Raw genomic sequence first — 21,088 nt, 5'->3', positions numbered from 1 at the left:
CCTGTGTGCCCTCGTGCCTGTGATCCAGAATAATCACTCTCCCCTCCCACTCCTCCCACCCCTCCTACCAAGCCTGCTGTCCCCAGATTGGAAGGAAAGCTGTCAGCTTCTCTGTCGGGTGGTTCACAGCCAGGTGTGAATGACCGCAGGTGTCTATTTGCATTTTAAAGAAGGTTGTTAACCAAATGATTCTCTTTTATGGATGGACTCAGTCAGGGTCCCAGGGTAGAGCCTCCGCTCCTCCGTCCCTCGCTCCCTCGTTCCCTATCCCCCCTCTACCTATTTCTACCCACCCCTTTCTCTCTCCTCGCCACCACCCCTTCCCTTTCCCACCTCCCCCTGGGGCGGTGGAGGGATGCCAACAAACGGGCGTTGATGACATATCTTACCTCCCTCACTTTCAGAATGGCACCGGTTTCTTCAGGCGCCCAAATATAACCAGGAGAGTGTAAGAGCGCCAGCAGCCCCCCCCTGCCCTCCGCTCTCTCTGCTCCCCCCACAGGCCTGCTGCTCTCCGCCTCCCCGGCATGGTTTCCCAGCAGCGGCTGGCACGCTGCAGGTGCTCCCCATGGGCTCCCTCCAGAGCTCGCGGTTCTGTGGGAGTCCTGCTGGCCCCCCTCCTGGCCCCATGACTGGACCTGCTAAGCTCACAGAGGCTGCTAGGCTCACAGAGCACGATTGCAGAGCCGGGGGCCTGGGGAGAATGCCCTGTGTTGGGTAAGCAGCCTTGTCCTGCCATTTGTCGGGCAGGATTCGCTGCAGGCAAATGACCCGTGTTATCACCTACTTTGCTTCCTTAAATTCTTGATTAACTTCATTAGCTCTGTCTCACTCCCACTACAGTCAAGGAAGGGTGGTTAGAAGTCTTGTAAATTAAAATGCTCCTCGTCTGGTGAAAGTACAGAAGAAAGCCCTGGTGCAGGCTGAGGGGCTAGGAGCAGCTCCATTTGCTCTAAGGGCTTCAGGAAGACTTGTTTTAGGAGCAGACACAGTGACTGGCCAGGCCATCTGAAACACCATCATAAGTGTTCGTCCTGAACGCGATTCCAGCATAACTGATGTTTGTTTTGTTTTGTTTTTACTGTTCTCTTTACTTTTTTTTTTTTTCCTAATTTTTGTTCTGTCTGCTCATGTAAAGAACATGAGAACTGGTTCTAAAATGGCCCAGGTTTTGCAGAGCTGTAGCCAACCAGGCCTCTCTCTCTCTCTCTTTTTTTTTTTTTAAAGATTTTATTTATTTATTAGAGAGAGAGGGAGAGAGAGCAAGCACAGGCAGACAGAATGGCAGGCAAAGGCAGAGGGAAAAGCAGGCTCCCTACCAAACAAGGAGCCCGATGTGGAACTCGATCCCAGGACGCTGGGATCATGACCTGAGCCGAAGGCAGCTGCTTAACCAACTGAGCCACCCAGGCGTCCCCCAGGCCTCTCTCTTAAATGGGCAGGAGAGCTCAGCCTCTCTGGACACCTAGTGGCTGGTCCTGCGGGCGAAGCTGTCTTTGTAGGAGCCTCCCAGCCTCTGACTCTAGCGGTCATCATACCTTTCTTGATGCCTGGAGTCCGCACACATATTTCAAAGGGGCCAGGGAATCCAGAACTCCAGCCTGCAGGGCAACTTAATGCTCCTTCTTACTGAAGAAATCCCCACCCTAACGAGAAAACATGGGCCAAGGAATAGCTCTTGTTCTTTATAACTAGGTGCCCAGAAATGCCTGTGCTGTAGAAGGCGCTGACCCGACTGCTCTCTAATCATTACAGCCTCTAGAGGTAATTTACAAACCTCAGATGGTGCCAGGTTCCCTGTTTGAGACTAAGGAAACCTGCTCAGATGGAGACCGTGGGTTCTAGACCATCCAGTATAACAGACATTAAGTACGTATCCTGTAGGGGACGTGGGGTTTAGCCTCTGAGGATACATAAGGTTTATGTTAGACAGGACATAACCCTTGTCTAAAGAAACTTGCTCAGCCTAGGGGAAGGGACCCTACCCTGAAGCAGATCATCTCACAAACAGGCTGCTGGGTGGTTCTTCGTGTTTTACCCAGCCAGAGCCAGTTGCTCTGTTGCTGCCAGAGCCAATGAATGAGACCAGAATTGAGAAGCAGCCTAGAGCCTGAGACATATATAGTATAACAGCTTCCCCAGAACATACTGTCCTGTTCATTCCTATCTGAATCCTCAGCCCCTTGTGGGCAGCTTCATGAAGGACTAAATTCTCCCTCCCCGCACCTCCACCACCACCGAAGCTTGGCCTGCCTTCCCTCCTAGAGCCCCTTGTGCTCCCGGCGTCCTGGCCTCCAGCTTTCAGATTCCAGTACTTAGCTGTGTGTAACGGCTTCTGAGACCTGTGGGAATCTCCAGCAGCCGCGCCAGCCTCAGGGACCAGTCGAGAGAATTCAGAAAGGAAGAATTCCGAAGACAAGTCTTTCTTTATCTTTTATCTGGCCTCAGAGCCGGCAGGACAGGTTTGTGCAAGTTCCCCTGTTAAGCTGCTTTCCCTCAAGCAGGCTGCGGAGCAGTCTGGTAGAGCAGGGAAGTAGATTAAATTAATCTCAGCATGCTGGGCTTGGCAGGGGGTGAGATTGTGTTTGGTCATTCCAGAAATAGCCCAAACTCCTTTGTTCTTAAAGCAGATGAGGGGGCCTTGGCCTCCAAGAGGACTGCGAACCTTTGTATATTCATAAAATGCCCTCCTTCTGTCCCCTGGCTTCTGTTTCTTCTGCAGCCTGCCCCAGAGTTAGAATGGAGAGTGATAATTTCTAATGTTTGGGTGAAAGGATTGATTTGTTTGTTCTCCTGCTTAATAATATCCTTTTTGAAAAACTTAGATTCCAAAATCTTGCTTCCCAGAGTTAAGCATCGACTTTATCAACTCTGAGCTACTGAATGTATCTGTTCACTCCTGTGTTTGGCACAAGGAGAATCTGACCTCAAGAGTTATGCCTGCGCCGCCCCGTCTTGCAGTGCCCCTGTGCACATAATAGACACCGCTCTGAGACAGGAGGGAAGGGGGGTGCGGGGGAGGGAGAAGAGTCAAGCCAGGATGCAGAGATCCCATAAAAGGAGACAAGATATCAGAAGCAGTTTGGTGATGAATATCCATGAAAAGCCGGAGGTGGGAGTGATCCCAGAATTCAAGGAGAATGGATTAATTCCACCGAGGTACTCTATACTGACACAAGGGAGTCACTTATTCCCTCCTCCTGTGCTCTCAGTCAGGAACGTGACAGCGTTTAAAGGAAACAAAACCAAAATCTTACCAACAGTCTCTTAGATCAGTGCACTTGATTTTTCTGTTAGTTAACGACCAGGTCCTGAACTTGAAAAAACGTAAACAGGACACGTAGGAGATGAGGAACTTGGAGCCTTTTGTGCAAGGAATAGTTGAAGCAGCAGAGGGAGCTTGGCCACCAGAGGAGAAGATGCGCGGTGGCCGTGAGCATTGTGCTTTCCGGCACCGAGAGCGTTTCTTGAGCATTTCCTGGTGTGCTAGCCCTGCTGTGCTGGTGATTCTGTCTTGTGGTCTGCGGAGGGACCCAGCACGGTAGGGGAGGTATAGTAATCATCCTTATTTTACAGCTAGTAAAACTGAGGCTCAGAGAGAGTCTAGGACTTGCCCCTAATTCACTTGAGTGATAAAGATGAGTCTCTTAAGCCAGGTCTAAGCCCGTGCTTTTGCCCATTATACAAATATGATTACCTTGTTCTGCGTGGTCTTAAGGAACAGGACCGGATGGGTGGGCAGAAATGAACAGGAGATAGGTTTTTGGCTCCTAACTTTTTAATTGAACTGTCCACAGAGGGAGCTACTCGAGAGGTAGTAAGTTCCTTTGTCATTGCAGGTATTCAAACAAATGCCCAGAAATCACTCGGTGGGATTATTATAGAGAAGCCTCAAACATTGGTAAGGGGTTGAACCAGGCTTCCCAGTCTTGTGATTCTATAATCTATAGTTCATTAGAGAAATCAGGGGATATTTTACCAGAAGGAAATAAGCACCACCTAAAAATAAAATGTTAACTTATATATTCAGTTTTGTTTTTTAACATTTACTTATCATTTTAAGTAATATATGTATTTCTTTGCATAGTTAAAATTTTAAAGAAAATGTAACCATGAAAATGCAGTCTTAAATGTTTAACATTTAAAAGCAGGGAAATTTAACTTGATTGGTTCAGTTTGATTGACTCAGTCCTGCTAGTTATTCATGAACAGAGAAGGAAAGATTTTGTTGTTGTTGTTGCCAAACACCTTTATAGTTTAGAAAGACTAATTCCAAAGGGGAAAATTTCAGTCTCTACAGTAAAGTCAAAGCTGTCAAAAATTTTTTTCCAAATTATTATGAACACCAAAGGGAATCTTTCTAACTTGCCGGTGTGGCTCTGTCTCAAACAAAAACTCATCATTGGTGTCTCTTGGCTGACTTCCCTACCGCTCAGCTCTACGTTACCGTTGGATTACAGAAGTCTGAGGAGTGACTGCATGGGTCACCGTACATTCTTTCTCATCAAACCAGATTTATTCTGGTTTATCAAGCATTAGGACCCACTAGTAAGAAAACAAGCCAGTTGTAACCTTTTCTAAAATTAATTTATTGTTATTTCTCCATGCTTCATATCAGACACTGAATTCCTGTTCCTTGGTGGGATTTTCAGTTTTGTTCTGTTTTTTTTGTTGTTGTTGTTGTTTTTTTTTTTGGTTTTTTTTTTTTAAAGAAAATAGTTTTGGGGGGAGTTTTTTTGTGTGTGGGTTTTTTTTTTTAAGAGTTTATTTATTTATTTGACAGAGATCACAAGTAGGCAGAGAGGCAGGCAGAGAGAGAGGGGGGAAGCAGGCTTCCTGCTGAGCAGAGAGCCTGACATGGGGCTGGATCCCAGCACCCTGAGATCATGACCTGAGCCAAAGGCAGAGATGCTTAACCCACTGAGCCACCCAGGCTCCCCACATTTTCAGTTTTTAACAGGAAAATAGGAGCATCGACATAAGAAGTCTTGTGCAAAAATCACTTAACTTGTGTACTTAAATCACTTTTCAAATATGTAACACACACACAGGGTTATGCTTAATATTAATAGGCTTGTTGCAATGAAGAAATGGCTTTTTCTTTCTCTTTTTTCTTTTTTAGGAAGTTCCAGGTTACAGGCAACCTCGCTCCCACAGTTGGTGGTGGTAGAGAATGGTCCTGGAAGGGGGCAGGGAGGGGGTGGCAAAAGGGAGGTAAAGTTTTGTACCTCTAAAGCCTGGAGCAGCTCAGGAGAGGGGCCGGCCAAGTGGAGAAGAGGAGGTTCCCTGTGCTGAGCCCCTCAGCACACCTGGGTTTTTAGTTTTTTGGTTTGTTTGTTTGTTTATTTGAGAGAGAGAGAACACACGTGAGTTGGGGGAGGAGCAGAGGGAGAGGGAGAGTATCTCAGGGAGACTCCCTGCCCAGTGTGGAGCCCAGTCCGGGCTTGATCCCACGACCCCAAGATCATGACCTGAGCTAAAATCAAGAGTCGCACACTCAGCCGACTGAGCCACCCACGCGCCCCTTAGCACGCTTTTTAGAGCACTCTATCGGGTCCTTCAGAGGAAGACCACAGAGGCGAGGAGACCTCAGGAAGGGTTGTCCACAGAGGCAAGGACTCCATGGTTGGCTGAGGACCTGATTGTGTGGAGCTGAGAACAGGACAAGGGGCCTGATCAAGAGCATAGGGCCAGCAGCAGCAGCCCCACAGCCTTTGGCGACCCTTTTGGGGGAGATGTTGAACTCGGGTTTATCGCAACGCTTGACCCCAGATAACCAGCCTCCGGAAGGCTCTGTGTTCACTTGGGGCCCAGCCCTCTTGTTCCCTTTGGATTCATCTCTGGGTTTCAGTACTTTGACATTTCACAAGATGCTTAAAATCAAAGCATTCTCCATGGACCTTCATGGTCCCCCTCAAAACCCTGTCACACCCCAAGCCACTATACCTAGTGCCCCTTTTCATCCTGGTTGTAGATACCGCCTTAAATACGTTTCACCCTTAAACTGGAAGTGACCTTGTTTGTCCAGATCGGTATCGACCAAGGTCTTAACTCCCCAAAGAGAATTCTTGTCTGTGGAACTTGGTGGTACTGTTCTTAGCACAGTTGGGAAATTAAGAAATACTGCTAGCTGATGGGCTGCCTCGCTGCAGAGCTGATTGTAGTCACCCTTGCTGGCATGTCCTTCCACCCCACCACTTTTGAATAGGTCATTGAGGGAGGGGACTGCTTGGTTTGCATTGTCGCTTGGCTCCACGGAAAAAACCAGGCACGTGCTGAGTCCCCGCCCTCTTTCTGCTGCTGGTCCCGCCCCGGTTCTGACCTCCCCTGCTTGTGTTTTCCTACTCTCCCTTGTGCAGAGACAGGGCAGGGCATTGTTCATGCACTGACCGACCTCAGCAGCCCCGGCATGACCTCAGGGAACGGAAATTCTGCCTCCAGCATCACCGGCACTGCCCCCCAGAATGGTGAGAATAAACCACCACAGGCCATTGTGAAACCCCAAATCCTGACGCATGTTATCGAAGGGTTTGTGATCCAGGAGGGGGCGGAGCCTTTCCCGGTACGGACTACTTCTTTTCCCCTCTTTTTTTCTTTCTTTCTTTTTTTTTTTTTTGAAGTATATTTTGGATGTGTATTAGAATATTTTTACATTTCCATGTAAAATTTCCAAAAAATGTAAAGTTTGCTCTTTCCTTGCTAATTTTCCTCCCAAAAGAATGTCAGAGCCATTTTCTTTCTAGGATCGAGTGTCTTCCTATTGTCCAGAAAGGACCAGTGATTAGTAGGAGTAATTGGCAAGACCCCTTGGTTGGAAGGGTGTACACACAGACTCAGCTGTGTCCCCGTATTGTGTGACACCTCCCCCCCGCCCGCCTTAGTTAGAAGAGAGTTCACACTGGGTGTTTGGGGCAAGACGATGGGTTTTGGGAAATGAGACCTTGTTCAGTTTTGAATGCCAGAACCTCTGAGTGGCAAAACTTTAACCAGTTAGAGAACAAAAGGAAAGTGTATAGAGTAGAATTTTCAGTATGTGTCTGAAATGAAGATAAGAGAACAAGTTTGTAGCTTGAGCTGCTTTTCTGGAATCAGAGCCTTGAAAAGAGTGAATGAGGGTGAGGGGCTCTTTAGAAAGGGCACAATCAGATGTCTCCAGGGAAAGCGCAAGACCAAAGAGAAATATGAAAGAATCAAGAAAATAGCTTGTTAGAACAAAGCACCCCAAGCTGATCCTATGCAGTGTGAGTTGGTGAGGACAGGGGGCGCTGCTCTGTGGCTGGGAGGAGCCCAAAGCCAGGGGCACACTGGCCTCTCGTGATGAAATCATCTGTGAGAGAAACCATCTTCATGGGACACCATCTGCCTTTTGCTCACTCTTTGGGTCCGTGAGCGGTTTGACTAGTCAGTGGCAGACTCTAAGCTTGATGAGCCGAGCCGGGTGAACTGCCTTTCCAGAATGCCAGGACACAAATAGGTTCTTGTCCACTTGCCCTCTGAAGGTGGTTCAGGGCCCATGGCAGAGGAATCCTCTCTGGAACCCCTAAGCTAGACGTAACTCCCGCCCGGCCACATCCCTTCCCTCCTCAGACTGGGTCTTCTGCGTGGCCTCCTAGAGCAACACCAGAAACCACCCCCTCCCACAGGGCGGCTGTGGACTGAGTAACCGCCCCCACATCACCCTAGAGAAATAGCCACCAGCCGCCTGAGCAGAGGCAGCAAAGGAAGGACCAGAAGAGTGAATAAGCCAGTCTAGGGTCCTGGAAACCTCGGAGGACATTGGCTGTGTGGCCCAGAGTCCGTTTTCCTGCACTCCTCCAGGGCTGTCTGCCCCTCTTGCTTGGGTAGAGCAGCGATACGGTGGAGGACAGTAGGAAATCACATATGGTTGCTGAGTCTCCTGCCTCCCGCGGGGCCTCGGCTATATTCCTGCTGGGCCCTGGCTGCCTTCTGGTCCAGTGGGAGACCTGATTGCCGCCTCCATCTCTGCCCCTTAGTCATTTGGAAGAGTAGCTATTTTCCCAACTTCCTAAGCCGCCCAGTGGTCCTGGGCGGAAGCCATTGCTGCACTTCGGCGACAATCGGCATCTTGCCTCATGAGTTACAGGGCAAGATAGGGCCTTGAGCAAGACACGCTTGGGATGACAATGTAGAGGCTGGCATCTGTGCGTCGCTGCGTTGTATGTGTGATTTTGATGAGGCTGGAGAACAAGGAAGCATCCCCCACCTAACCCTCACGGCCTCCGTGTCACTTTGTTCTGTAGGTGGGACGCTCGTCCCTGCTGGTGGGGAATCTCAAGAAGAAGTATGCACAGGGGTTCTTGCCTGAGAAACTTCCCCAGCAGGATCATACCACCACCACTGACTCTGAGATGGAGGAGCCCTATCTGCAGGGTAGGTATCCCCCAGCCCGAGCGCCGAGGCCTCCTGCATGGCCACACCTGACCACGGAGGAGCCAAGGCTGTGCAGGCTGGCCGCACACCCTTCCTCTCTTGATGTCCATGGAGGAACGTGTCCATCTGCTAAACGTTTCTCCGGGTCCCATCTCAGCCGCTATCCCTAGGAAACAGGGAAGGGGAAAGGTAGCTTCCTTTGGGGAGCTGTTTGTCCCCGGCCTCTCCTCCAGCCCCACGCCAGCCAGCCACAGGATCCCAAGAGTCACTTTTCCTGTGGGAGTGGCGTAGGCAAGAGTGTGGTCCCCTCGCTGCCTAAGGGCCCAGCTCTCAGGCAGCACAGTGACCAGGCCAGGATGGCCCTTGCAGCCTGAGCTACTGACCGGTGGTCGCTGCGGAGGGTACAGAACTCCTGGGTTCTGGGATCCAGGTCCTCAGCCCACTAGACAGATCAGGGTATTCCAAACCAGATGTGAGTGCACCCGGAGTGTTCCCTGTGAGCCTCCCAGGGTCATAAAGAGGGCTGCTGATTCTTGACCACTGTGTTTGCCTCGGGCTCTTAGCGCTTGGGAAAAAAATCCTGTCAGGTGTCCAGGGGTCACCAGCAGACACCCCTGGGTACTTTCTGGGGTAGGGGAAACGGCCCTTCCCAAACCAGTGGCGAAAGCGGGTGGGCATTTTCCAAGCTCATCCACCACTGCCGGCCACCGCTACGGGGCCTTGAGCAGAAAAGGCAGGCCTCATGGGGGGCTGTCCAGGGTCTCGTGGAAATTTCTTCTCTTTACACTTCCTCCAATTTCCATACTTTCCAGAATCCAAAGAGGAGGGTACTCCCCTCAAGCTCAAGTGTGAGCTCTGTGGCCGGGTGGACTTTGCCTACAAGTTCAAGCGTTCCAAGCGCTTCTGTTCCATGGCGTGTGCCAAGAGGTAAGTGGCCTCAGCCCCACGGCTCTGCCAGCCCCTCCCTCTCCTCAGGATTGCACCTTGGGGCCTACCCCCTTTGGTGACAGTCCATCTCAGGAGCACCCAGGTGTAGCTTAGCAGCGTTCCAGTCCACTCCACCTGCCTGGAAGCTGCACTGCGTCCCTAATCTGCCTGGTCCTGGCACCCAGAACTCAAGGGAGCAGGAAGGGAAGCAGGCTTTAGTGTGGTTGTCCCTTCTGGGCTCCACCTACAACCCGTACTCTGGTGCTGCCCTTGGCAGCTATTGCCTTGGGGGAAGCCCTCCACCAGAAGCTTCGTCCAGAGCCCCTGCTCTGGGTACAGATGTCGCGTCTATGAGCTTTCACCCAGCGTAGGCCAGAGGCCCAGGTCAGGCGCAGCATCAGGTCCTCAGTGCCTGCCGCTTTCCAGGCTGTGCACCAGGGAGAAGGTGTTCCTGGTGTCATCTAGTCTTCAGAGTAACTTGGAGGCAGGGATTACCACCAGCCCCTTCACACCCACTGGGAAACTGAGGCACAAAGGGTAGATAAATGTGCCCAGCGTCCTAGGGTTGGGGAGTTAGACTCACGGGACTGTAAAGCCCCGAGTACTCTTCGTACCAGGGTGAAGAGGCATGGATGCCAAAGCCCTGAGCCCTCAGGAGAATATCAACCTTTCGAGCCCCACACAGAGGTGCTCTGCCTCGGCCAGAATCAAGCCTCTCTCAGCCCTGTGCTGGAGGGCATTGGTGCCTCTGAATCTGTGCCGAGCTCTGGGCGGCCCTCGTGTTACTGGGCTTCGCAGATGGCGCTGTTTTTACAGGTCAAAGGTGTCAGGCGAGTCTTTTGGCCCCCATTCTGCAAAGGCAATGGCTCATTTTGTGTCTCTGTGTCACATTTTGGTCATTCTCTCGTAGCATTTCAGTGTTTCTCATTATTACTATATTATGTGATCTGTGACCAGTGGTCTTTGATGTTGCTATGGTAATTATTTTGGGTGCCACAAACTACACCCATATAAAATAGTGAATTTAGTCAGTAAATGTCATCTGTGTCCTGACGGCTCCACCAGCGGACTCTTCCCCGATCTCTCTCCCTCTCCTCCGGCCTCCCGGTTCCTGGAGACACAACAGGATTGAAATTCAGCCCATTAATAACCCTACGGTGACCTCTGAGTGTTGCAAGTGAAAGTGTGTTACGCCTCTCACTTTAAATCAAAAGCTAGAAATGATGAGGCTTTGTGAGGAACACTAATTGAAAGCCAAGACAGCCTGAAAGCGAGGCCTCTTGCACCAAACAGCCAAGTTGTGACTGCAAAGGAAAAGTTCTTGAAGGAAATAAAAACTGCTACTCCAGCAAACACAGCAGTGGTAAGAAAGCAAAAACAGCTTCATTGTTGATACGGAGTTTGGTCTGGATCGGTGATCCAGCCGGCCATGACGTTCCCTTAAGCCAAAGTCCAGTCCAGGGCAAGACCTAACTCTCTTCGGTTCTTTGAACGTGGAGAGAGGGGAGGAAGCTGCTGGAAGAAGAGTGAAGCCAGCAGTGGTGGATCATGAAGTTTAAGGAAAGAAGCCGTGTCCGTAGCGTGAAAGCGGAAGGGGAAGCAGCAGGGGCTGATGGAGAGGCCGCAGGGAGCCCTCCAGAACATCCGGCTCAGATCACTGATGAAGGTGGCTATGCTAAGCAACAAATTTTTTAGTGCAGACGAAACAGCCTTCTAGAAAGAAGATGCCATCCAGGACTCTCATAGCCAGAGAGGAGAAGTCAGCACCTGGCTTCAGAGTACAGACTGACGCTCTCTTTAGAGGCTGGCGCAGCTGGTGACTCAGGTTGAAGCCAGTGCTCATTTACTGTTCTGAAGATCCTAGGGCCCTTAAGAGTTGTGCAAAGTCTGCTCTGCCTGTGCTCTGACAGTGGAACAACGAAGCCTGGGTGACTGCACAGCCATTATAACATGGTTGAGTAAGGATTTTATGTCCAGTGTTGAGACCTACTGCTCAGGAAAAAAAGCATTCTTTCAGAATATTACTGCTCACTGACAGTGCACCTGGCCGCCCACGAGCTCTGGTGGAGACGCCCGATGACAGTCATGCTGCGTTTGTGCTGCTAACACGTCATCCGTTGTGCAGCCCATGGATCAAGGAGTAGTTTTGACTTTCGAGTCTTTTTCAAAAAATGCATTTTGTAACGTTGCCGTAAATAGAGATTCCACTGGTGGATCTGGGCAGACACTGATGTGGAAGGACGCAATGGAGGGAACCACACAGACCCTGCCAGGGCAGCACAGGTTCTGAGTCCATTAGAAACTTTCTAGAAAGGCTTCACCATTCTAGCTGCCATTAGGAACATTCAGGATTCAGGGAGAGTGCTCAAAATGCCAGCATTAGTAGGAGTTTGGGAGAAGTTGATGACTGTGAGGGGTTCAAGACTTGGGCGGGGGCGGGGCAGGGAGTAGCTGCAGATGCGGCGGAAACAGCCAAAGAGCTGGAATTAGAAGTGGAGCCTGAAGGTGGGACTGAATGGCTGCAGTCTCCTGATAAAACCGGAATGGATGAGCAGTTTCTTCTTAGGAATGAGTAAGACATGTGATTTCTTTTTTTAAGATTTTATTTATTTGATAGACAGAGATCACGAGTAGGCAGAGAGAGAGAGAGAGGGAAGCAGGCTCCCCGATGAGCAGAGAGCCTGACACGGGACCCGACGCCAGGACCCCGAGACCATGACCCGAGTTGAAAGCAGTGGCCCAACCCACTGAGCCACCCAGGCGCCCCGACATGTGGTTTCTTAAGGAGGCATCTCCTCCTGGTGAAGACTGTTGAAATGACAACAAAGGATTTAGAAATCAAATGAACTGAGCTGATGAAGCAGAGCTTGAGAGAATTGACTCTAGTCTTGAAAGAAGTTCTCCTGTGGGTACAATGCTATCAAACGGCATCACAGACTTCAGAGAAATCTTTCATTAAAAGAAGAGCCCAATGAGCAGCAAACTTCATTGTCTTTTTTTCTTATAATTTTTTTAAAAAAGATTTATTTATTGAGAGAGTGCACACATGGGTGTGCACACAAGCAGGGGAGAGGTAAAAGGGGAGGGAGAGAAGCGGACTCCCCACTGAGTGCAGAACTTGCTACAGAGCTCCATCCCATGACCCTGAGATCGTGACCTGAGCTGAAATCGAGAGTCAGAGCCTAACCGACTGAGCCACCCAGGCACCCCCAGTGTCGTCTTAATGAGCTGCTGTGTCACGTAAACATTACTTTTATGTGAACCGGGAAACAGTCATCTGACTGGCTTTGACCTGGAACGAAACCCGCGGTGTCTCTGAGGTGCACCTGTCCTTGCCAGCAGGACAGTTGTTTTCTGGCACAGGTCATGTTTAGTGTAGAACGTGTCAGCCGTGAGTTCTTACCGTGCTCCCAAGTCCTTGTGTCCAGCACTCTACACACATTAGCTCATATACTTGTCAGACCAGGTTTGGAAAGTGAGCTGTGTCATCCCCAGCTCCAGATGAGGAAACTGAGGCTCAGAGGTCCAGTGGCTTGCCCAAAGTCACCCAGCTAGTAGTAAGTGATGGACCTGGGAGCAGAGCATGCGGACAGATTCCACTGTTGCTGGAGAGCCTGGCTGCCCTCATGCTGCCGGGGACCCGCACACCCTGTGACTGTTCTGACTCCCCCATCTCCCTGACTCTGGCAGGTACAACGTGGGGTGCACCAAGCGAGTGGGGCTTTTCCACTCGGACCGAAGCAAGCTGCAGAAGGCAGGAGCCACAACCCACAACCGCCGTCGGGCCAGCAAAGCCAGCCTGCCGACACTTACAAAGGACACCAAGAAGCAGGTGAGAGGCTGGCAGGGCCTGAAGCTCCATTGTCACAAGTCCCCACCAGCTTCCCTCCCTAACGGACCAGAGATACCCACGTTCCTTTTCCGTGACTGACTTAAGTCTGCTCCGTCATGTTCTCATTTCTTACAAGCCCTTCCCAGACCCCACAATAGGCCCCTGCATTTAGACCCACGGATGCCTGTGAGGTGATGATCTCCATCAGTGACCTTGACCCTTCCTCACCCCTCCCCTTCCGTTTTGCCTCTGTCCTTCTGGGGCCGTGGAAATGGGACCTCTGTCGCCCAGTTCCGCGAAGAGACAGACTGTCCCCGTTCCCTTGGGTCTTACATGGAGTGCCAGGTGAGGAGGCAGCCCCACCCCCTTCACGCCCTGCTCCCCGCTGCCTCCTCGAATCCTGAGCACTGAGTTCTTGCAGCCTCTCCCGGGAACACGGGCCGTCCTTACAGATGCTGTAGCCCGGCGCTAAGTTGCACGGTGGGAACCTACAGTCTCATGGGACGTGTCAGAGCCTGATGGCTTTGGCTGCTTGTCATCACTTGGGTTGTAAAGCTCTTTAAGAATCTGACCAAGGCTGAGACCCAGCACATACGTGCACAGAAATTTCACGTGCTGTTTCATAGCACCTAACCCTGAAACCTCCAGAGTCCTGGTGTAAAACCCCACAAGTAGAAGAAACAGTAGGTGTAGATAGAATCAGATCAGAATGGTGCAGGGCTTGCAAGGGTGCTGGGAGGGGTTCGCTCTGCATCACGCCAGAGGGGAAAGCCCAGAGGACACGTTTTGATCTAAGCATTCAGAGGTAGGTGGTCATAGACCAGGTAGGAGGGGGAGACTACCTGCCTTTGCTTGTCTTCCTGCTGCTGGTGGGTTTATTCCTCCTCCTGAAGCCAGCGGTTTCTCTCTGCTCGCAGCCGACGGGCGCCGTGCCCCTCTCGGTCACGGCTGCACTGCAGCTGACGCACAGCCAGGAGGACTCCAGCCGATGTTCCGATAACTCGAGCTACGAGGAGCCCTTGTCGCCCATCTCAGCCAGCTCGTCCACTTCTCGCCGGCGACAAGGCCAGCGGGACCTGGAGCTCCCGGACATGCACGTGCGGGACCTAGTGGGCATGGGACACCACTTCCTGCCAAGCGAGCCCACCAAGTGGAATGTGGAAGATGTCTACGAATTCATCCGCTCCCTGCCAGGTAAGACCCTGGGGGTCCCGTGCCAGACTGGGAGAGCGCCCTCCACCCGGGCCAGAGGGAGAGCCCACTCTGCCACCACCAGGAAATGACTCAGTTAGTGACTCGGGTTTGGGAACAGCCATGCAGACATGACTCAGTGAGATCCCTGCCTGGAAGAGCATATGTGCTGCTACAGGACGCAGCTGTAAAAAATACCCATGGCCGTGATGCGTGGCGGTTCCTGGCACAGCAAGGGTCTGCGTGAGCTGCAGGGGTGACCATGTGTCCGGCCTGGCGCGCTCCTGGGACGGGGTGCCAGAGGAGTCTGGTGGGAGTGTAGGGGGGTGGTCAAGGAGGACGTCAGAGTTGGGAAAGGTAAGGCAGGCAGGGCTCGGCCAGTCGGAGACACAACCCCCCGGAGAGGCTGGAGCAGAGGCTCACCAGTGTGGAAGGACACGATGGAGGGAACCACCCAGACCCTGCCAGGGGGCGCACATGGTTCTGAGGCCTAGAATTTAGAAGTGAACCTTGAAAGACCTACCTCCCACGATTCACAGGTGCTTTCAGGGGATCCCAGAGCTTCTCGGCTCTTGTTTCTGCCGGTGGCACCCCACTGCTGGCCACGTCGGGTGTGGAGGGCAGCGCACAACTGTTACTCAGAGACCAGAGTAGGAGCAGAGGTCGAGAGCTCTGTCTGACAACAACTGGGCTCACATCCTGGCTCTGCCCTTCACTTCAGGGTGTTAGTCATCTCTTGCCACGTTCTGCAATTAATCACCACACAGTTAACCGTTGTTCAGGAATGTGGGAGTGGCTTGGCGGGACATTTCTGCCACAGGGTCTCTTACAAGGTTTTGATGATGAAGGTGTGGCCCAGGGCTTCCCTGGGGCTGTAGGATCCTGTTGTAAGGTGCCCTATGCCCCTGATTCTCAAGGAGGGCGTGGCTGCCCATGGGAGGCCTCCCTTCCTCCCCATACGGGCCTTTTCAGGACACTTGTGTTTGCATATTCTTAGGACATGGTGGGCACTTGTCCCCACAGGGGGGTGATCCAGGAGAGCATGGTGGAAGTCACTGTGGTCCTTTTGATCTAAGCGCAGAAACTACATGGTGTTACTGTATCACACAGGTCATGCCCACAGGGACATGAAAAGGAAGCTGGGTTTATTTGGAGCTGGTTACCATAGTTCGCCAGGCACTGGGCCCCATGATTCATGTTCCTCCCTCGAGCAGACCACCCTTACCCCCTGCCATAGACCCCACAAGTCTCAGCCCATCGCAGCAGTAATTCAAAGCCTGGGATCTCACCAGCGCACTCTGGTCCGGGCGTGGATGAGCTCCTCAAGCGGCATTCCTCTGGATCTGAACACCTAAGAACTAGACATTACCCATTCCGTCCACACACCCAAGATGTGGGATGGGTGTAGGATCACTGTGGTAGGCATGCTCTTCAAAAAGGGGAGAACAGTGCAGGAGGATACAGGAGTCATCCATCGTCCCCGTTCTGAAATCTAGTCAGGCACGTGTTGGTGTTTCCCTGATCAGGACTCCATGCCTGGGAGTGATCGTCTTTCCTTCTTGCTTCCAGCCTCTGAATCCTCCTCTTTTTCCCATGAAAGGTAACCTGAGCCTTGAGTGGACCAGTTTTCTCAGCCTGTTCCTGCTGCTCTTCATTTTCTGTGACCTCAGACCCTTTGGGTTCAAGCAGCGTTTATGACAGTACAATTGTCTTAAAATTGCCGTGGGCTTCCAATGCTTCTTGTGGGGTTTACTCCATTAGACAAAAACCATACCCTGAATTGCTCCAGGAGAAGCCCTTCTCTATGTTGGTTTCTTCTGAAGCTGAGGGACAGCGAGCGCCCTTAATGTCTTTGAAGCTCTACTGTCAGGTGGCCAGGATCCGTGAGGCACACCCATAAAATCCTTAGAGTTCTCTGAGGCAGCACCTTCGAGCTTCTAAGGTCTTGGTGCAAGATCTGTCGTCCCCTCAGTCCCTCTCTAGGCCATGATTTCTCATCTGTGTCCTGGATTTGATCTTTGCCTAGAAGTGACTTCTTAGTTTTGACATCATTTGCTATCTGGGGAGGCCAGGGATTTTCAGTTGAGCAAATCCTGGCTCCTTGATGTCTATCAGTTTCGCCTTTACGTCATCTGTCCTCGTTTTCCTGCGAGCAGCTGTCAGAAGCCAGGCGGCACCATCACTGTTCTGCTAGAAACTTCCTCCGCCAGATAGTGCCATCCGTGAGGCACATTACACTTGCTGTGTTACACCTGCAGCGAGGTTGTGACATTTCCTCCTTTTCCCAGCAAGGATCCATTTCCCCTAGTTTCCTTTCCCTGAAGCCTCACCCAGTCTCCTCACAGGCCATCAGACTTCTGTCCAGTCCCTCAGAGTATCTCAGACACGTCACTGACACTCTCCTCAGGGTCCTTCCAGCTCCTGCCCACTACCGCTCCCCAGGCCACGGCAGCGCCCCTCTTCCAGAAACCAGAATCTGCACTTGTCACCCTAGAGTATCGTGGCTTTACCTCAGGTTCTGTGGGTCAGGAATGCTGCGCAGCGCTGGCTTGGGATCTCATGAGATCTCAGTCAAGATGGCAGCCAGAATTGGGGTTGTCTGAAGGTTTGGAGCCGGAGGACCCAGTTCCGGGGTGCCCCATTCAGGTGGCACAGAGTGCCAAGCGGCCTCTGTTTCTCTCCATGTGGGACTCTTCTGAGTGCTCCTTGAGTGTCCTCATGACATAGTCGCTGGCTTCCCCCAAAGCAAACTCCCCAGAAGAGCAAGGTGGCAGCTGCCATGCCCTCTGCAACCTGGGCCTCAGAAATCACAAGCTGTCATTCCCACAGCACCTCGTTGCTTTGCTGGGTCGGGCCCGTTCATTAAGTGGGGCTCTGACCAGGATATGAGTGACTAAGAGGCGTGGATCACTTGGGTAAGTCACTTAGCCTGTCTTGAGCTATCAAACGAGACAGCTTTCCTCAGGGCATGGTTAGGAGGGTTCGAGGAGATCCTGTGTCTCATGCGCACAAGTGCCAAGTGTGAACACCAGTAGCTCTGACTGACGCTGTCTGTGCTCATTTCCCCCTCAGGCTGCCAGGAGATAGCAGAGGAGTTCCGTGCCCAGGAGATCGATGGGCAGGCCCTGCTGCTGCTCAAGGAGGACCACCTGATGAGCGCTATGAACATCAAGCTGGGGCCTGCCCTGAAGATCTACGCCCGCATCAGCATGCTCAAGGACTCCTAGGGCCGGCCGGCGCAGCCAGGGTTCTGGCCCGGGGCTCCTCCTCCCGACTGAGCAGAGCCAGACAGACATTCCTGAGGGGCCCAGAAATGGGGCCAGTCGGAGGGAAGGGCTCTCCCTATGGGGCGTGGCTGGTGAGGAGGTCTTGGCACCCCCTCAATGGCTCTCAGGGGCCTTTCTTTCTGTGGGAGGGGCAGAGAGGTAGGTGGCATGGAAGATGGGGCTTTATGCTTGTAAATATTGATAGCACTGGCTTCCTCCAAAGTCCCAATACTCTAGCCCCGCTCTCTTCCCCTCTCTCTGTCCCCCATTTTCCAGGGGGTATATGGTCAGGGCTCCCAACCTGAGTTGGGTTACTTTCAAGGGCAGCTGTGAGGCCTGGATAGAGGCCTTGCAAGCCCTTGCCTGCCTTTCTCCCACTTCTCTCTCCGAGCCTGGCTAACTCTTCCGTTGCCGGCTTCTCCCCCTTCAGCCCGTTTCTGAAGCAGCCAGGGGTTCTCCCCCTTCACCCTCCACAGGTGGAGAGAGAGAAGCTGGGCCCGGTTTGGCCACGCCTGCTGGCACAGACGCCTTAACGCTGTGTGTGTGACTGGATGACTGTGTAGGAGCCTGGACTGGCAGATGGGCCCAGAGCCACCCTCTGGCATCTCCAGGTGTTCTGTAGCAAACAGCCACTTAGTGCTTTGTCCTGGACTCCACTCAGCCTCAGGATGGGGAATAGAAAAGAAGGGCAGCCTCCGTGCAGAGAGGCGAGATCAGAAAGCGACGAAGATCAGGAGGTTTTCCTTTCCAGAGTGGGCATGCTGTCTCCGAAGTCCTTCCCACACTGTGAAGTCCCCCCGACTGGCCTGCTGTGCCGCAGATGGCATTATGGGAGCTGCTGCAGGCTGGGCCTCCTGGCCTGCCTGCCTATCCGCCCGCCGCCCTGGGAGCCCCAGAGTGGGGGCCCAGAGAACGTCTGAGGGCAGAGAAGAGCTGGGGTGACGTTCCCGTGAAGAAGGCAGCCTTGGGCCTCCCGCTTCCACACTTCTTGGTCTCTTGAACTTGCTAGCAGTTTGAGCTACCTGCGGAGGAGGCAGGGCAGGAAGGGCGAGGGCCTGCCTCTGACTTGCCCTGTCCTCGGAGGCTCCTGGGGGAAGAGCAGGGCTCTCCCCAGGAAGGCGGGGGGGCACCGTTCTCAGCTTGTTCTATTCCCCACTCACACCCCCAGGCAGGGTTGGAAATGAAGGACTTTTTTAACCTTTTGTTTTTGTTTTTTAAAAATAAATCTGTAAAATCTGTTTCTTTGCTTCTCTCCACTGGCTCCTCCTCATCCAGGAGAGGGATGGTTCCCTGGGCTGGGGGAGGGACAATCTCCTTAACTAGACAGCGTGCCCTCCACACTTTGCAGGGACCAGGTCATCTGAGGATGCCCTCAACCCCATCGAGATACGCAGACACAGCCTCATTTTCACAGGTGTCCATTGGAATGGTAGCCTCTAGAGCCTCTCAGCTCTGAGCCCCTGAGCCCCACCCACTTCCCCGCAGGGGAGCCGTAATGCTGCTGGGCCGGGGATGTCTGCAGCAGAGAAGGCAGAGCCCAGACTCTTCCATCCGCAAGTACACGCCCTCGGTTGTTGCTGTCAGCAGCTCCCGGTCCAGGATGAGCACCCTGGGGATGGCTCTGGTTCACTCTGCACTTGCTGAGCACTTTTTGGATGCTGGGATAGCTCATTGTTCGAGTCACTGTCCTCACTGAGGTGATGCTACGCCTTGAATAAAGAAGAAGGGGCACTGCAGACGTAGGCAGCTACGCCAAGGCAGAGGTGGGCAGGGGGGACGGTTGCAGATGTGGGACGAGAAATTGGGTGGGGTGGCCCAGATGGGTACGGCCAACAGTGGCTTGTGTCACCCTGTGCCACTGTGAACCGGGCCACATGGTGAGCAAAAAGCCCCTTACACTCCTGTTCATACCCTGGGGAAGGGAAGAGGGAGGCAACCTGGCCACCTGCGCCTTCCCTTCTCTGGGTTTTTCCTTAAGGCTGTGGTTCTGCCAGTTTAAAAATGTGGGTTTGAGGCCCCACTGAATCAGTCTCCAAGGGCGGGGCCCAGGAAGATTAGGCACAATCACTTTTAGGATTTGATAACACCTCTGCAGAAAGCCAGTTAAATTGTAACTAGTACCTGGAGGAGGAGGAGGAGGAGAAAAAGCCTGCGGGTGATTGTGATGACCCAGAGGGCAGAGCCGGGACTGGAGGGGTTTCTGGGCCAGGGCCTGGGGAAAGTGGGAGGGTGCGGGGTACTGCTGGGCAGGCGCCCCGAGGTCCCCGCGGGTGAGGGCAAGTCTCTGCACCCTGGAACCCCCCTTTTCCCTTCTGGGGAAAGTCAAAGCCAGGCCTCTCCTGAGTTTGTTTGAACACCTGTGGTGAGGGAGGAGGGCACCAACTCCTCCGAAAAGAGGCTGTGGTGCAGTCAAGGGGACTGGCAGGCAAATACCGGTGTCATTCCCTCTCTGCGTGTGAAGGGTGATGCTCTAAATCCAGGCAGATCTCCCCACTTGAGAAAGCTCGTTGTTAGGCCACTTTACTTACAAAAGACCTACACGAGTCCCTGTTTTCATGGACCAAAACAAATCCCAAGGTTTTTGCTGTTCTGGGGGAAAAAAAAAAAGGCAAAAAGTGAAAATAGCTAGTTCAGCGTCTGTTCGGCAGCGAGCCGCAGATGGAAGCCTGTGCTCCTTCCCGGGGTGCTCAGCATCCCAGCCCCCAGGACTCTGCCTCCCCTTGTTCCTGTGTCTGTTAGCAGGGTGTGTCCTAACAGAAAAGCCCAGGACGGGTTACCTTCTGGGTCTGGGAACACTGAAAGCACTCTCCATATAAATTAATGATGAAATTAAACCGTCGTCACTTTACGTCCTTTCTGCTTATGGAAGTTTCCAGAAAGAACACTTTTTCAGAGGGCAGGAAAACCTGCATTTACTCCTGTTGCTTACACTTTACATAGAATTGTGCAGACCTTTTTTGGTCACGAGGCACGGTTTAGGAAAACGTTTCCCACTCTCATACACGCACTTAAGTATAGGTATTCAAGGCAACAACTTCACAAAACAATACCTACCCTTATGTACATTCTGATATTTTCCTTTCAATTCCCTTCCTGTTCATACCTTTTAAATCTTGGTCACGATCCATGATCTGCAAAACTGATTTCTGAGGGCTCACAATCTGCACTTTTTAAAAAAATCCTGCCCAGTGTAAACCTTACGGAACTGTTTCATATCCTCTATCTTGCGCGGCTCTTAGACTGTCCTGGGCGACTGGCATATGCACCCCATTTTATGGTGAGTTCTCCAAGGTCATACTCAGGTGACCAGTGCCCTTGAGATCTGGCTGAAGCTCCGTGCAGAACAGGATTTTCCCTGGATGGCAAATACCAGAGCCCGACCCACAGACCTTTCCCAGGGCTCCAAGACACTGACCCTCCAAGACAGGGACCCTCAGGCAGGTAAGAGAAGTCAGTACAAATTAGCTCAGAGCCTCGGGCC

General features: G+C 52.3%; 1 protein-coding gene across 3 annotated transcripts in view; it reads left to right on the top strand.

Annotated features, from left to right (window-relative positions):
* PHC2 (polyhomeotic homolog 2) overlaps positions 1-18,845 on the top strand; it is a 56,282-nt gene extending 37,437 nt beyond the window's left edge. For all 3 annotated transcript variants that reach the window (XM_044237745.1, XM_044237746.1, XM_044237747.1), the window contains 6 exons: positions 6,360-6,562; positions 8,262-8,391; positions 9,204-9,318; positions 13,009-13,150; positions 14,068-14,344; positions 17,414-18,845. In XM_044237745.1, the coding sequence (XP_044093680.1) occupies positions 6,360-6,562; positions 8,262-8,391; positions 9,204-9,318; positions 13,009-13,150; positions 14,068-14,344; positions 17,414-17,568 (1,022 nt within the window). In that variant the 3' untranslated portion in view covers positions 17,569-18,845. The remainder of the gene's footprint in view (positions 1-6,359; positions 6,563-8,261; positions 8,392-9,203; positions 9,319-13,008; positions 13,151-14,067; positions 14,345-17,413) is intronic.
* Positions 18,846-21,088: the final 2,243 nt, after the last annotated feature.

Source organism: Neovison vison, chromosome 2, assembly GCF_020171115.1.
Source record: "Neovison vison isolate M4711 chromosome 2, ASM_NN_V1, whole genome shotgun sequence".
Taxonomy (NCBI): domain Eukaryota; kingdom Metazoa; phylum Chordata; class Mammalia; order Carnivora; family Mustelidae; genus Neogale; species Neogale vison.
Note: the sequence above shows the minus strand (reverse complement) of the source record. Positions and strands in the feature narration are given on the sequence as shown.